Genomic DNA, 15,244 nt, shown 5'->3' on the forward strand with positions numbered 1-15,244 from the left:
TCGAGATCCTACAACCATTCAAAATAGCCACCGAAAAACTTTCAGCACAGAAAGCACTATTCAGCCAGGTGCTCCCTGTCATCTTGCGTTTGAAGAGGCATTTGGAGTCATTGGGTGGACACAGTACATTGCATTCTATGGCTGGGCCCCTGACTCCACAGGCCCAGGAGGTGGTCAGAAAGTTGACTTTCGCTCTCCGTAAACGTCTTTCTGTTGATGGAGAGTAAGACTCATGTTTTGGCAGCACTCTGCGACTCTTGCATCAAGGACTCCGTCTGCCCCAAAGAATTGTCGAAGTGGAAGGCCAAACTTCCATGCACATGGAAGTGCTCGTGAGAGAAGAATACTCTCGGAGGGTGGGGGAACACTCAGAGCAAACTGTCACTGCCGTTACTCCCCGAAACACCAGCGGTTACGGCAGCACCGATACCAGTAGTCCCACCTTGCCACCTACAAGGGACGACGGAAGGGAAGTGCGGCTGAAAAAGAGGAACGAGGAGAATTTCATAAACGACAGTATCGCTTTTCTTGCAGAGGAAGGAACATCTTTGTCGGCCCAGGCGGCAAAGATAGACTTGGCCAAGTACTCTGTTAATCGCTACTTTGAGGAGCAGGAGAGTTTATCCACCGATCAATTGACGTACTGGTCCTCCCGAAGCAAGATATGGCCTAACCTCTCAACTGTCGCACACAAGTATCTCAGCTGTCCACCAACTAGCGTGCAGAGTGAGAGGGTCTGCAGCCTGGCAGGAGATGTCATCACCCTCCAACGTAACGCGCTCGACCCCCTTGCAGTGGAAAAGCTGGTCTTCTTGAAGGCCAATTTGCCACTTTTGGGCTATCCAGAGATTGATTTTTAGAGTTGACTTTGCTTTGTGTGGCCAAAAAATAACTATTGCCTGCTGTCTGCGGGGACATTGCCCCACTATGGTCCTGCCCTAATTGAAAATCAAGTTTACTTTGCTTTGTGTTGCCTAAAATTACTATTGCCTGCTGTCTGCGGGAACATTGGAACATTGAAAGTCAAGTTTACTTTGCTTTGTGTTGCCTAAAATTACTATTGCCTGCTGTCTGCGGGAACATTGACCCACTGTGGTCCCGCCCTTATTGAAAATCAAGTTTACTTTGCTTTGTGTTGCCAAAAAATAACTATTGCCTGCTGTCTGCGGGAACATTGCCCCACTGTTTTCCTGCCCTTATTGAAAATACAGTGTTCTTTGCTTTTGTGTTGCCTAAAATTACTATTGCCTGCTGTCTGCAGGAACACTGGAACATTGAAAATAAAAATTACTTTGCTTTGTGTTGCCTAAAATTACTATTGCCTGCTGTCTGTGGGAACATTGCCCCACTGTGGTCCTGCCCTTATTGAAAATACAGTGTTCTTTGCTTTTGTGTTGCCTAAAATTACTATTGCCTGCTGTCTGCGGGAACATTGGAACATTGAAAATCAAGTATACTTTGCTTTGTGTTGCCTAAAATTACTATTGCCTGCTGTCTGCGGGAACATTGCCCCACTGTGGCCCTGCCCTTATTGAAAATCAAGTTTACTTTGCTTTGTGTTGCCTAAAATTAGTATTGCTTGCTGTCTGCGGGAACATTGCCCCACTGTGGTCCCGCCCTTATTGAAAATCAAGTTTACTTTGCTTTGTGTTGCCTAAAATAACTATTGCCTGCTGTCTGCAGGAACATTGCCCCACTGTGGTCCCGCCCTTATTGAAAATCAAGTTTACTTTGCTTTGTGTTGCCTAAAATTACTATTGCCTGCTGTCTGCGGAAACATTGCCCCACTGTGGCCCTGCCCTTATTGAAAATCAAGTTTACTTTGCTTTGTGTTGCCTAAAATTAGTATTGCTTGCTGTCTGCGGGAACATTGCCCCACTGTGGTCCCGCCCTTATTGAAAATCAAGTTTACTTTGCTTTGTGTTGCCTAAAATAACTATTGCCTGCTGTCTGCGGGAACATTGCCCCACTGTGGTCCTGCCCTTATTGAAAATCAAGTTTACTTTGCTAATGAAGGTCATCAGTTGAAACATTTACACCTAGCTGCAGCAGGGAAGAGCTCCTTGCCCCACCCCAGCCATTCCACAGATATAAACCCATTGTCCTAATTCCAACAGACCTCACTACCTCTGAGGATACTTGCCATAGCCGCCATCATTGAAGGAAATAACCCTAACCCTAACCCTAGACTACCAGCCCTTCCGTATGGTGGAACGGGAAGGTTTCCGCTGACCTGTCCTTTTGAAAATACAGTGCTCATTTCTTTTGTGTTAACTCAAAGTAGTTACAACCAGTAGTTACAACCTCTGGGGTGTCTGGAAAAGAGGTACTCCTCTACTCCTGTGTACGCTTCCCCCCAACTCCCTTTCATACACCTTTTCCCCAGTTGTTCCTGGCCGGTCCCCTTTCAGCCTGTTGGGCATCGCCTCTGGAGTGCCAGGAAAAGAGGCACTTCTCTACTCCTGTGTACGCTTCCTCCCAACTCCCTTTCATACACCCTTTCCCCAGTCGTTCCCAGCCGGTCCCCTTTCAGCCTGTTGGGCATCGCCTCTGAGGTGCCCGGAAAAGAGACACTCCTCTACTCCTGTGTACGCTTCCCCCCAACTCCCCAACTCCCTTTCATACACCCTTTCCCCAGTCGTTCCCGGCCGCCCCTTATGCCTGATTTGTTCCCTGTATCTTGGGGGAGAGCCAGAAGTTCCCCTTTCAGCCTGTCGGGCAACGTCTCTGAGGTGCCCGGAAGAGAGAGGCCCTTTGTGTCAAGGTTTCATAAGAGGGGAGCCATCTTTCCCGGGGTCCCTAGCAATTATGATCACAGTGATGTGTGCTCTGAAGTTTCCTTTGTCTTTGGATGACATTTTCTATGCATAGCTGGCACCTGGTTTCTTCCTCTTCCCTTTGACATCCAAAACAGTGTCGGTTTTCTCCTTCGATCGAATGCTGCAGCATACCTAGAGCATGGCCACTGTATTCCTGGCTTCAATCTCCGTGTGCCCCTGTTTTTTTCTTTTTCTTTTTTTCCTTCCGGTTGTCATGAGTGCATTTTCCTTTCACTGCATCTCTGCCATCCACCTCCATCAAGGGTGGGCACTCTCTTTTGAAGCCCAGCTTGACTTCCCCTTTCCTCATAATGTGGCCAAAGTACTTCTATCTGCTTTAATCAATGCCCTTTTATGCACCCTTTCCTCTGTCATTCCCGGGGCCCCTTTCCGGTTGTCATGTGTGCATTTACCTTTCACTGCATCTCTGCTATCCCCCTCCATTGAGGGCGGGCACTCTCTATTGAAGCCCAGCTTGACTTCCCCTTACCCTAACCCTAACCGTAACCCTAGACCACCAGCCCTTCCGTATGCTGGAACGGGAAGGTTCCGCTGACCTTTCCTTTTGAAAATACAGTGCTCATTTCTTTTGTGTTAACTCAAAGTAGTTACATCCAGTGTTTGCGTGCCCCATGGCCCTTTGGGGACCAGTCCTTCTGAAAATACAGTGCTCATTTCTGTTCGGTTAACTCAAAGTAGTTACAACCAGTAGTTACAACCTCTGGGGTGCCCAGAAAAGAGGCACTCCTATACTCCTGTGTAGTACGCTTCCCCCCAACTCCCTTTCATACACCTTTTCCCCAGTCGTTCCCTGCCGGTCCCCTTTCAGCCTGTTGGGCATCGCCTCTGAGGTGCCCGGAAAAGAGGCACTCCTCTACTTCTGTGTAGTATACTTCCCCCCAACTCCCTTTCATACACCCTTTCCCCAGTCGTTCCCGGCCAGTCCCCTTTCAGCCTGTTGGGCATCGCCTCTGGAGTGCCCGGAAAAGAGGCACTCCTCTACTCCAGCGTAGTACGCTTCCCCCAACTCCCTTTCATACACCCTTTCCCCAGTCGTTCCCTGCTGGTCCTCTTTCAGCCTGTTGGGCATCGCCTCTGAGGTGCCCGGAAAAGAGGCACTCCTCTACTTCTGTGTAGTACACTTCCCCCCAACTCCCTTTCATACACGCTTTCCCCAGTCGTTCCCTGCCGGTCCCCTTTCAGCCTGTTGGGCATCGCCTCTGGGGTGCCCAGAAAAGAGGCACTCCTCTACTCCTGTGTACGCTTCCCCCCAACTCCCCAACTCCCAACTCCCTTTCATACACCCTTTCCCCAGTCGTTCCCGGCCGCCCCTTATGCCCGATTTGTTCCCTGTATCTTTGGAGAGAGCCAGAAGTTCCCCTTTCAGCCTGTCGGGCAACTTCTCTGAGGTGCCCGTGAGAGTTGGCGTATTATTCAGTAGTGCTGGGCAGTTTTGTTCGTGAATTTTGTATTTCGTTATACCCACCCAGAAATACCTTCAAAGCAACTTACATAAACTACCTACCTCATAAAAAAAACACAAAAAAACACAAAAAACACCCACAAAAAAAAACCTAATGAAAAACCCATTAAAAATGAAGGGACTTGTATGTATATTTTTATTTTAATATTTATTAGAGAACAGCTGCTACATTATTTTATTAATTACTTAAAATATATATTATTTGTAAATATAAATATATATCTCAATTTATTATTAATTATTTAAAATAAATATATTATTTTAAATATATATCACATTTTATATTATTATTTATTTATTTATTTAATTAATTAATTAAAATAAATATTATTATTAAATTATTTATTATTTATTATTAAATTATTAAATTATTTATTATTAAATTATTTAAATTATTAAATTATTTATTATTAAATTATTTATTATTTATTATTAAATTAAATAAATATATTATTTTTAAATATATCACATTTTATTTATTATTTCATTTATTTATTATTTATATTTATTTATTTATTATTTAAATAAATATTTATTTATTTATTATTAAATTATTTAAATTATTACATTATAAATTATTTATTTATTTATTATTAAATTAAATTAAATTTAAAATATATTATATAATATATATATTATTTTTAAATAAATCGCGTCCGCCATTAACGAATCAAATCGTAATTCATTAACGAATCAATTCATATTTAATAACCAATTTTCGGAAATACTTTGCGCATGCGCAACTGCGTCCGCCATTTTAACAAATCAATTCGTAATTAAATAACGAAATTTCGTAAATATCGAACTTTTTTAAAGAAAAATTTCGGAATTCTTTTAAATAACGAAACGCAAAAATCGCCTAAAAACGAATCGAGTTTAGAAACAAATTTTTCCGTGGTTGGACAGCCCTACTGGAGAGCTATTCTGTCATATTTCTGCCTTTTCAACCTGTTAAAGATTTTCTTCCTTTTCTGGGGTGAGTTCAGACCATTAATGTTGTTCGGGAAACATTTTATTTGCCATTCCATCATGCTACTCATTATTATCTAAGTCCAAACCGCCTGCGCCAAGGTCCATTTCCAAAATCGCTGTTGCCGTTGCCTCAATTCCAGCTAAATCTCTTTCCGATGCACTAATTGCTGCAAATTTTCTTTCTCTAGACGACAGTAATTTCTATTCTCCTGGAGAGACATATCTTGCCTTCTTACTTCTATTTCCATTTCCATTTCTCAGTGATGATTGTTTCTTCTCTCCTTTCTCCCCCTTCTCACTTTTTTCTCCATTGCTTCCTTCCTCCTCTTCTCTCATCAATTTATCGTAGAAGACTTTTGCTTTCTCTTCCGTTGTTAACCAGTAACGCTCCTCCTTATATGTCACCATTATACCCTTGTGTCTCTCCCATCTATATCTGATTCCTCTCTTCTTCAATTCGTCTGTTAGAAAGTAGTATTTCTTCCTTCTATTAAGTGTCTTTTGTAGATATTCTTTAAGAACTGGAATTTTCATTCCTTTGTATTGTAATGAATCTTTATTTGTCTTCCACAATATCTCATCCCGTAATTTCTTCTTTGTGAATTGGACTATCACGTCTCTTGGTGTTTTGTGTTTCCTAGAGTAGAATGAGGAGACTCGGTATATTTGATCCACCTCTTGCTCAAGCTCATTCTCCTCCACCTCCAAGACCCTGGCCAGGAGATTTAACACTGTTGACCTTATGTCTTACTTTGAATCTTCTTGCATATTTCTTAGCCTTAATTGATAATCCATTTGTTTTTGCAGTAATTTTTCTTGTTCTAATTCCATTCTTTCTTTTTGTTTCTCCAGTTACTTAATTTTCTTCATAATTTTCGCCTGTGTCTCATCTGTTTCAATTTTTCCCGCTTTTAAAACTTCCACCTCGCCTGCCAGATTGTTTAGTTCTTTCTTCAACTCTCCAAACTCTTCCTTCATTTCTTTTTTCATATCTTTAAGATCCTTATCTAATTTCTTGTAATGTTCTTCTTGTTTTTTGTGGTATTCTTCTTGTTTGTCTGTCATATCCTTCTTCATGGCATCTTGTTTTTCAGAAAGCTTCTTAATCTCCTTTAGAATATTCTCCATATTCACCCCTCTATCTAAAGATCCTCTTCTCAGCTGTGTCTGTTTCTGTAATTCCTTATCCCTTTCTTTCTCCGCTTTCCCCTTTGTTGACATTTAAAAGCCAATTCACTTTCTTTAACTGCTTGTAATTGCTTATAACTTATTTCGCTTATTATTGCAATTTCTATATGAATAGATTTGTATTTTATTCTTAATTAAATTCCAGTTCATTCAAAATTAATATATATTTAATCAATTATTCAGTTAATCAACTAATTTAAGATTAATCAATTAATTTGAATACAATTTAATTATTTTCCTCCCATCCATTAATCAATTAATCAATTAATCATTAATTTCCCTTCAATTAATTCATCAATCAATTGGGGTAAGATCTGAGTATGCTTTTAAAGATTTTAAATGCCTCTAATTAATTTTATTAATTTTATTATCGTCTGCTTCTCGGCCTAGTCTTATTTTGCGTCTGCTTCTCATCCTTGTCCGCTGCCCGTCTGCTTCTTCTCCTCGTCCGTCGATCGTCTACATCTCCTCCTCGTTTGTCGCCTGTCTGCTTCTCTTCCTCGTCTTTATTCTTTAAATTCCTCCTTTATTGCCCTCAGAGAATGATCTGTGTCTTAATTATTAGACCTCCTCGTGCCTCCGTTTGCCTCTTCTGCCCTTCTTTGCTTTGCTATCTTCTTCACTTCTGCCCTTATGCTCTTATGCTCTTCTCTGCCCTTTAAAGCCTTTTTGGACCTTTGGACTACCACTGCTAGCCTGCACTGCTCTCTTCTGTGTTGTTCCACAGCAGCCTTCCATTTCATCAGTTCCTATCTTGCTTTTCTTCAATTGTTTATAAAGAAGGCCAGCATAGACCAAACAACAATGGAGCCAAAGTCATTTCTCCTCACACTGTAAGCTAATTCACTTTCTTGTAGTGCCCATTAAAGTCTCTAATTTAGATAGCAGTGAGAGGGTGTAGCCTAATGTTTAGAGGAGAGTACAAGGGTCCCGATATTTATAAAGTTCTATTTTCTTTGATACTTTTAAAAATACTTATGCCAAATCCTTTAAACTTTAAAGTTCATCCAATTTAAAATCAACTTATAAAAACACTCTTCTTATTATAGATTCTCTCCTTTACTATCTTCTTCTTTTCTCCTTCTAAAAGTACTTGATTTAATCCCTCTTTGCCTAGATTCTGAGGGGTAGGTCCCTCCCCCCTCTTATATTACCTTGAAGATGAAATTTCTTCTTTCAGGAACACAGTCCCTTTAGCCTCCTAACGTGGGGGTTCGTTCTTCTTTACAATTCTTATCTTAAAAATGGGGTGGAGATGGTTGGATGAGCTCAGTCGAGCCCGATCCTGTAAAGCAGCCTGCTCCCCTTTTAATAGGGGGAGCCTTGGGGTCTTCAAAGCACCCAGGGGATTTACGATCACCTTTGCCTTCGATCCGGTCAAAGGTGGGGAGCTATAGCTCGAACTCGCCACTCAAAACAGGTCCTCCCTGAGAGAGCTTTCCCTCAGCGAGGCTTCCCCGTCACCATTCCCACCAGAAGTGGCCAAGTTTGGTCTTGATCAGTCATTGGCGAGGGTCTCAGTGGTCTCAGAAAGTGAGTGAAGTTACTGCAAGTCCCATCACCCATCTATAAATTTTTCCAAACAACACCAGGACATAAAGTGGGTCATGAGAGGTCTATGTGCCAAGTTTGGTCTTGATCAGTCATTGATGAGGTTAACAGTGGTCTCAGAATGTGAGTGAAGGTACTGAAAGTCCCATCATCCATGGTCAACCCTCCTCCAAAACTGCAGCAATATGTAGAGTGGGTCATGGGGACTCTGTGAGCCAAGTTTGGTCTTCATTGGTCATTAGATGTAGGTTGCAACAGTCTTGGGGAGTAGAGGTACTTGAAGTCCCATCATCCATGGTCTGTCCTCGAAAGTGCACCAGGATGTAGAGTGGGTTATGGGGGCTCTGCGTGCCAATTTGGCCTTGATTGGTCACTGGATGAGGGTCGCAGTGGTTTCAGTAAGTGAGTGAAGATACTGCAAGTCCCATCATCCATGGTTCATCCCCCTTAGAACTGCATCAGGATGTAGAGTGTTTCATGAGTACTTTGTGTGCCAAGTTTGGGCCTGGGCTGTGATTTGTAGGGGCTACAATGTTCTGTGGGAAGTGAATCGGGTGAAGGTACCGCAAATTGCATCATTAGTGGCCCACCCTGCCCTGAACCGCACTGGAAGTCCCATCATCCATCGTCCGTCCTTCTCCAAACAGCATCGGGATGTAAAGTGGGTCAAGGGGGCTCTGTGTGCCAAGTGTGGTCTTGATCGGACATTAGATGAGAGTTGCAGCAGTCTTGGGAAGGGAGTGGAGGTACTTCAAATCCCATCATCCATGGTCTGTCCTCCTCGAATGTGCACCAGGATGTAGAGTGGGTCATGGGGACTCTGTGTGCCAAGTTTGGTCTTGATCAGTCATCGGCGAGGGTTTCAGTGGTCTCAAGAAGTGAGTGAAGTGACTGCAAGTCACATCATCCGTTGTCAAATTCTTCCGAATGGCGCCAGGATGTAGAGTGGATCATGTCGGCTCTCTGTGTAAATTGTGGTCCTGATCCATCATTGTTGGCAGTTGTAATGGACTTAGGAATGGAGTGCAGGTATTGCAAGTCCCATCATCCATGGTGCATCCTCCTCCAAACCACACCAGGATGTAGAGTGCGTCATGGAGACTCAGTGTGCCAAATTTGGTCTTTTTCGGTAATTGGATGAGGGTTGCAGTGGTCTCAGGAATTAAGCAAAGGTACTGCAAGTCCCATAATCCATGGTCCATCCCCGGCCAAAATGCACCAGGACATAAAGTGGGTCATGAGAGGTCTATGTGCCAAGTTTGGTCCTGATCAGTCATTGGATGAGGTTAACAGCGGTCTCAGAATGTGAGTGATGGTACTGCAAGTCCCAACATCCATGGTTCATCCTCCTCCAAACTGCAGTAGGATGTCGAGTGGGTCTTGCAGGCTCTGTGTGCCAAGTTTGGTCTGTATTGGTAACTTTCTGACGTAGCCCTTGGCCTTTTCCTTTCCTCTCTTTGTTATCTCGGAATCTTGGAATTGAGGCTGGCCAATCAGAGACCATATGCAAATTTCCTTCTGTCATGTCTCCGTTTCTGTCATGAACCCTTTTTTCCACCAGGGGTTCCTGTAAAGCTGGCCAATCCGAGACCATATGCAAATAGCACCACAGCGGCAGCCAATCAGAATCTTGGAACTTTCAGGCTGGCAAATCAGAATGTTGGCACATACTCCTCCACACCGCCACACGTCCGCCGCATACAAACTTTGACTTTTATTATATGTATAGAAGATTAGTATTTCTATTATTTTTATTTTATTGATATATTTGCTATATATATTATATTTCCATTGCATTTGTTATGTTTTTTATTATTATACTTCAATTATTTTTATTGATAGATTATATTATATGGAGCCCTCAGTGGTGCAGCGGGTTAAACCGCTAAGCTGCTGAACTTGCTGACCAAAAGGTTGGCAGTTCGAATCCAGGGAGCGGGGTGATCTCCCACTGTTACCCCCAGCTTCTGCCAACTTAGCAATTCAAAAACATGCAAATGTAAGTAGATCAATAGGTATCGTTTGTGCGGGAAGGTAACAGCACTCTATGCAGTCATGCTGTCCACATGACCTTGGAGGTGTCTAAGGACAATGCCGGCTCTTTGGCTTAGAAATGGAGATTAGCACCACCCCCACAGTCCAACACAACTGGACTTTATTATATCATATTTGTTATTATATTTCTATTTTATACTATTTTATATATTATATTTGTTATTATATATTTTATTATTTTTATATTTCTATTATGTTTATTTTATTTATGTACGTGCTTGGGTACCCGATGTTGCCCGGGTTATTGGAAAAAGTCAATGTTTAAATTGTACAGAATGCCAAGTTAACCCTTTACATCATGCCAGGTTAACCACACAAAAAAACCATTAGTACTTAAAGTTTGTTATGTTGGGCAAGTTTGCTCTAAACTTGCCCATTAGTGGGCTCTCTGGCTGTAAATTACAACTCCCACCATGGTGAATAAATTCCCTCAAACCCCTCCAGTAGGTCGATTTAGTCACAGGGTTCCGTGTGCCAAGTTTGGTCCACGTCCATCATCGATAGAGGTCACAGTTTCTCTGGTTGTGGCTGAACTACAACTCCCAGAAAGGAAGGTCAGTTCCTCTTAAACCCCTTCAGTAACCAAATTTCAACATATCAGGTATGTGTGTCAAGTTTGGTCCAGATCCACAAGTGTTTGTGCTCATGGTGCTCTCTGGATGTAGGTGAACTACAACTCCCCCAAATCAAGGTGAATCCCCACCCCCCACCCCCCAAGACCTCCAGTATTTTTAGTTGGTCATAAGGGTTCTGTGTGCCAAGTTAGTTCCAGGTCCTCAGTGGAGTTCAGAGTGCTCTTAGATTGCAAGTGAACTATAAATCCCAGTACCTACAGCTGCTATAAATCATGATGAATTCTCCCCAAATCTCTCTAGTATGTTCAGTTGCTGATGAATTCCTCTGTTTGCTGTGCAATAGTAAAGAATATGAAAGGGTTATGGGAGAGGCAGTGGGTGGGGTCATGCAAATTCCACCCCAGTGGAGCAAGTAAGAAGCACTGGGATGCCTGTGGTGGAGGAAACCTATGCAATCTATGATGACATTGTCCCCATATGAAAGCCTTCACTTCATGTGGTGGGTAGTATGGTGTTTGTGAAGGACATTGGCAGGGCTCTTGGACATGTTCATGGCACTCACTATAATTGCAATGTCATTGGAGGGAGGGCCATTGGTGTTTCCTGATTAGTGGGAGTTTATGGAAATGGGGGCCTGTCTATGTAAGTGGACACACATACATACATATTTTCATTTTTATTATGTGTATCGATATAAATGAGGAACGGAGACAAACTAAAAGAGGAAGGAAACCCAGCATTTAGTTTTATTGGAATGTGATTTTCGAAAGGCTTTAGCTAAAACAGGGAAAATTGAGAAGAGATAGACGTTCCGATTAGGAGGCATAATTTACATCTTTGGAGCCTGAAGACGCTGCAAGAGGATGCATTTTTTTCTATAAACAAAAATAGGTTCCATTTTGATAATAAACCTGTGGGAACGGATGAGGTTTATATAAGTTCTGTTTACAGGATCAAGAGCAATTATGCCCCAAAGAAGAAAGCTTCTAGAGATGTGTTGGTTAGATTTATAAATCAGGAGTCATCGGACACCGTTGTGGAAGAGCCTCAAAGAATCTGCAAAGGCATCTATAGATTTATGGCATTAAAAAGGGGGAAAGGGATGAGGTTTTTCACCCAGCAATTATGCAGTATATAGCTCCATATTTAAAGGGGATTTTGGGAGGCGGGGGGGGGGGGGGGGGCGACAAACATCAGATGGGAACTGAAAGTCCAAAAGTGTTAAAAGCAAACAAATGCATTGATGGAGAAGTGAACAGAGAAAGTTATTATTTTGTGTCAGGAGCAACTTGAGACACTGCAAGTTGCCTCTGGTGTGAGAGAACTGACTATCTGCAAGGACGCTGCCCAGGGAACGGTCTGATGTTTTTGATGTTTTACCATTCTTGTGAGAGGCTTTTCTCATGTCCCTGCATGGGGAGCTGGAGCTGACGGGGGGAGCTCATCCATGCTCTCCCTGGATTCAAACCTCCGACCTGTTGGTCATCAGTTCTGCCGGCACAAAGGACTGGTTTTATGGTTTTGACAAATGTTGTTAACTGTTTTTAACCTAATGATTTATCTATTGTTTTAATCTCTTGCTATATTGTTGTTTGCTTGTATTTATGGCACTGAATTGTTGCAGAGTGTAAGCCGTCCTGAGTCCCCCTTCGGGGGCTGAGAAGGATGGGGTAGAAATGCCGGAAATAAATAATAATCCCACTGTGCCCCCAGGGGTTCCTTATTAACAGAGAAAGTGATGATGTATTGTTGAATCACTGGGTTGCTGTAAGTTTTTTGAGCGGTCTGGCCATGTTCCAGAAGCATTCTCTCCTGACATTTTGCCTGCATCTATGACAGGCATCCTCAGAGGTTGTGAGGTCTAAGAAAGTGAGGAATAGTGATATATCCTCACTAAGTAATCCATTGGTTTGGGGTATATTTAAAACTTAGGAGCCCCCAGTGACGCAGAGGATTAAAACGCTGAGCTGCTTAACTTGCTGACCAAAAGGTCACAAGTTCGAATCCGGGGATTGGCATGAGCGGACATCCCTCCCGACAGATGTCCATCCAGCCTCTGCTTAAAGTCCCTCCTTCTATCCAGCCACGGAGGGGTGTTTCAGGGCTGAGGGCCTGTTCTTCTGCCCCTTAACTTCTCCCCTTTTCTGCCTCCTCTGCTTGCAGGCGGATGATGCCCCGCTCACTGGAGAACCAGATCACCCTGGAGAAGACGCCCAGCTACTTTGTCACCCGGAAGGCCCCCCCAGCGCATCTTCAACATGTCTCGGGAGGCCAAGCTGGTGGTGGTGGTGCGCAACCCTGTTACGCGGGCCAGTTCGAACTACACACAGACCCTGTCCAAGACGCCTGGCCTGCCATCCTTTGAGGGCCTCTCCTTCTGCAATCGCAGCCTCAGCCAGGTGGACACCTCCTGGAGCGCCATCCATCCGCATCGGGCTCTACATCCTCCACCTCGAGGCCTGGCTCCAGTACTTCCCACTCTTCCAGATGCACTTTGTCAGTGGCGAGCGGCTCATCATCAACCTGTCCAGGGAAATGGCCAGGCTGCAGGACTTCCTGGGCTTGCGGTGCCTGGTCACTCGGCAGCACTTCAACAAGACCAAGGGCTTCCCTTGCCTAAAGCAGGCGGCGGAGAGGGAGCCACCTCCCACGCTGCCTGGGCAAGTCCAAGGGCCGGGCCCATGTCCAGGTCGACCCCGAGACCATCGAGCAGCTGCAGGACTTCTACCGGCCCTACAATATCCGCTTCTACGAGACTGTCGGGCAGGACTTCCGCTGGGAGTGAGCATGCAGCCTTCGTCCCCTGAAGGATGGACTGGATACTCTCTGAAGCGCCCTCTTAAGGCCTGGTTGGTAGCAACCTTAAGCCTCACCCCTTTGGTTTGCTGGGCTGGTATTTTTCAGTGGATGGGGCTGCGGAAGGATTTTATTTTTCATATCACTGATATATAAGATATATATATATATATATATATATATATATATATATATATATATATATATACACACACACACACACACACACACACACACACACACACATATACATAAATATAAATATAGTCTATAAGCATCACTGCCTAAGCACTGAGGGGCACAAGGGGTGTCCTGTGTTTGAGCCCCTTTTCCTGGTCTCTCAGCCATTGAGACTCACCAGAGTCGCCACTTCCCTCTTCCTTCCTTCTTTCCTTCCTCTTTGGTGGGGGCTGCGCCCGGTCATGGACGCCCCCCAAAGGGCGCACGCACACGCTCCCCATGGAAAAAAGCACATGCCTCTGTTGTTACGAGTAACGTCAGGCACCCCCACCTGCACCCCCCCCCTTTTCTTCTTGTTCAGGATTGTGTCTCAACCCCCCTCTCCTTTGTGTTCCCACTCCTCTCCTGTGCAATGATAATAATAAATTAATAAAACCCCACACAATGCCAACTGGGTCAAGCTTGTATTCTGCAGCTCCAGAGGCCAGGATGAATGCAATGAATTCAAATTGCAGGAAAAGAGATGCCACTGAAATATCTTTCCAAGAACTGCCTGAGAGTCTGGTGGAGTCTCATTCTTTCTCTGGAATTTTCTAAACAGAAGCTGGATGGCCATCTATGGGGAAGGTTTGCATGGTGCCTTCCTGCTCGGATGAAGGAGGTTGGACTGGATGACCCTTGGGGTGGTTCCTTCCAACTCTACCATTCCACAGTCCTGATTCTTCATTGGATAGCCATCTGTTGGGAGGGCTTGCATGGTGCCTTCTGGCCTGGTAGAAGAGGGTAGAACTAGATGGCTCTTGGGGTGTTTTCTTACAATTCTAGCATTCTACAGCCCTGATTCTTCATTGGATGGCCATCTGTTGGGAGTGTTTGCATTGTGCCTTCCTGCTTGGGTGACAGAGGTTGGACTGGATAGCCCTTGGGGTGGTCCTTTCAAACTAGCATTCCACAGCTCTGATTCTTCATGGACCTTCTAATATCTATGTGGTCGGATGGTTATCTGTCGGGAGGGCTTCCTGCTTGGCAGAAAGAGGTTGGACTGGAAAGCCTTTGAGATGGTCCCTTTCTAACTCTAGTATTATAGAACCTCCTCCTTTGGAGGTTTTTTAACTAGATGGCCATCTACTGGGAGGGTTTGGCCTCCCGCTTGGATGAAGGATGTTGGACTGGATGGCCCTTGGGATGGTCCTTCCAACTCTAGCATTCTACAGTCCTGATTCTTTATGGGATGGCCATCTGTTGGGAGGGTTTGCACAGTGCCTTCCTCCCTGTCAGAAGAGGGTTAGACTGGATGGCCATTGGGGTGGTTCCTTCCAACTCTAGCATTCTACAACCCTGGTTCTTCATTGGATGACCATCTGTTGAGAGGGTTTGCATCATATATTTCTTCATGAGGATTTGCATATTGCCTTCCTGCTTTGATGAAGGAGGTTGGATTGGATGGCCCTTGGGGTGGTCCTTTCCAAACTACCATTCCACAGCTCTGATTCTTCATGGACTTTCTAATGTCTATGAGGTTGGATGGCGATCTGTCAGGAGGACTTCCTGCTTGGCAGAAAGGGGTTGGACTGGATGGCCCTTGGAATAGTCCCTTTCTAACTCTAGGATTTGGAGAATGGTAG

The 15,244-nt window shown here is 44.1% G+C and overlaps 1 protein-coding gene across 1 annotated transcript; it reads left to right on the forward strand.

The window, feature by feature from the left end:
- The first annotated feature begins 12,416 nt into the window (after positions 1–12,416).
- LOC137095552 (heparan sulfate glucosamine 3-O-sulfotransferase 2-like) lies at positions 12,417–13,495 on the forward strand. Its single transcript, XM_067462339.1, is given in 4 exon segments — positions 12,417–12,882; positions 12,884–13,063; positions 13,065–13,277; positions 13,279–13,495. Coding segments are annotated over 4 exon segments (615 nt in total). The 5' UTR covers positions 12,417–12,810; the 3' UTR covers positions 13,429–13,495.
- The last annotated feature ends 1,749 nt before the right edge of the window (positions 13,496–15,244 follow it).

The sequence above is a fragment of the Anolis sagrei genome, chromosome Y (genome assembly GCF_037176765.1).
Source record: "Anolis sagrei isolate rAnoSag1 chromosome Y, rAnoSag1.mat, whole genome shotgun sequence".
Classification (NCBI taxonomy): domain Eukaryota; kingdom Metazoa; phylum Chordata; class Lepidosauria; order Squamata; family Dactyloidae; genus Anolis; species Anolis sagrei.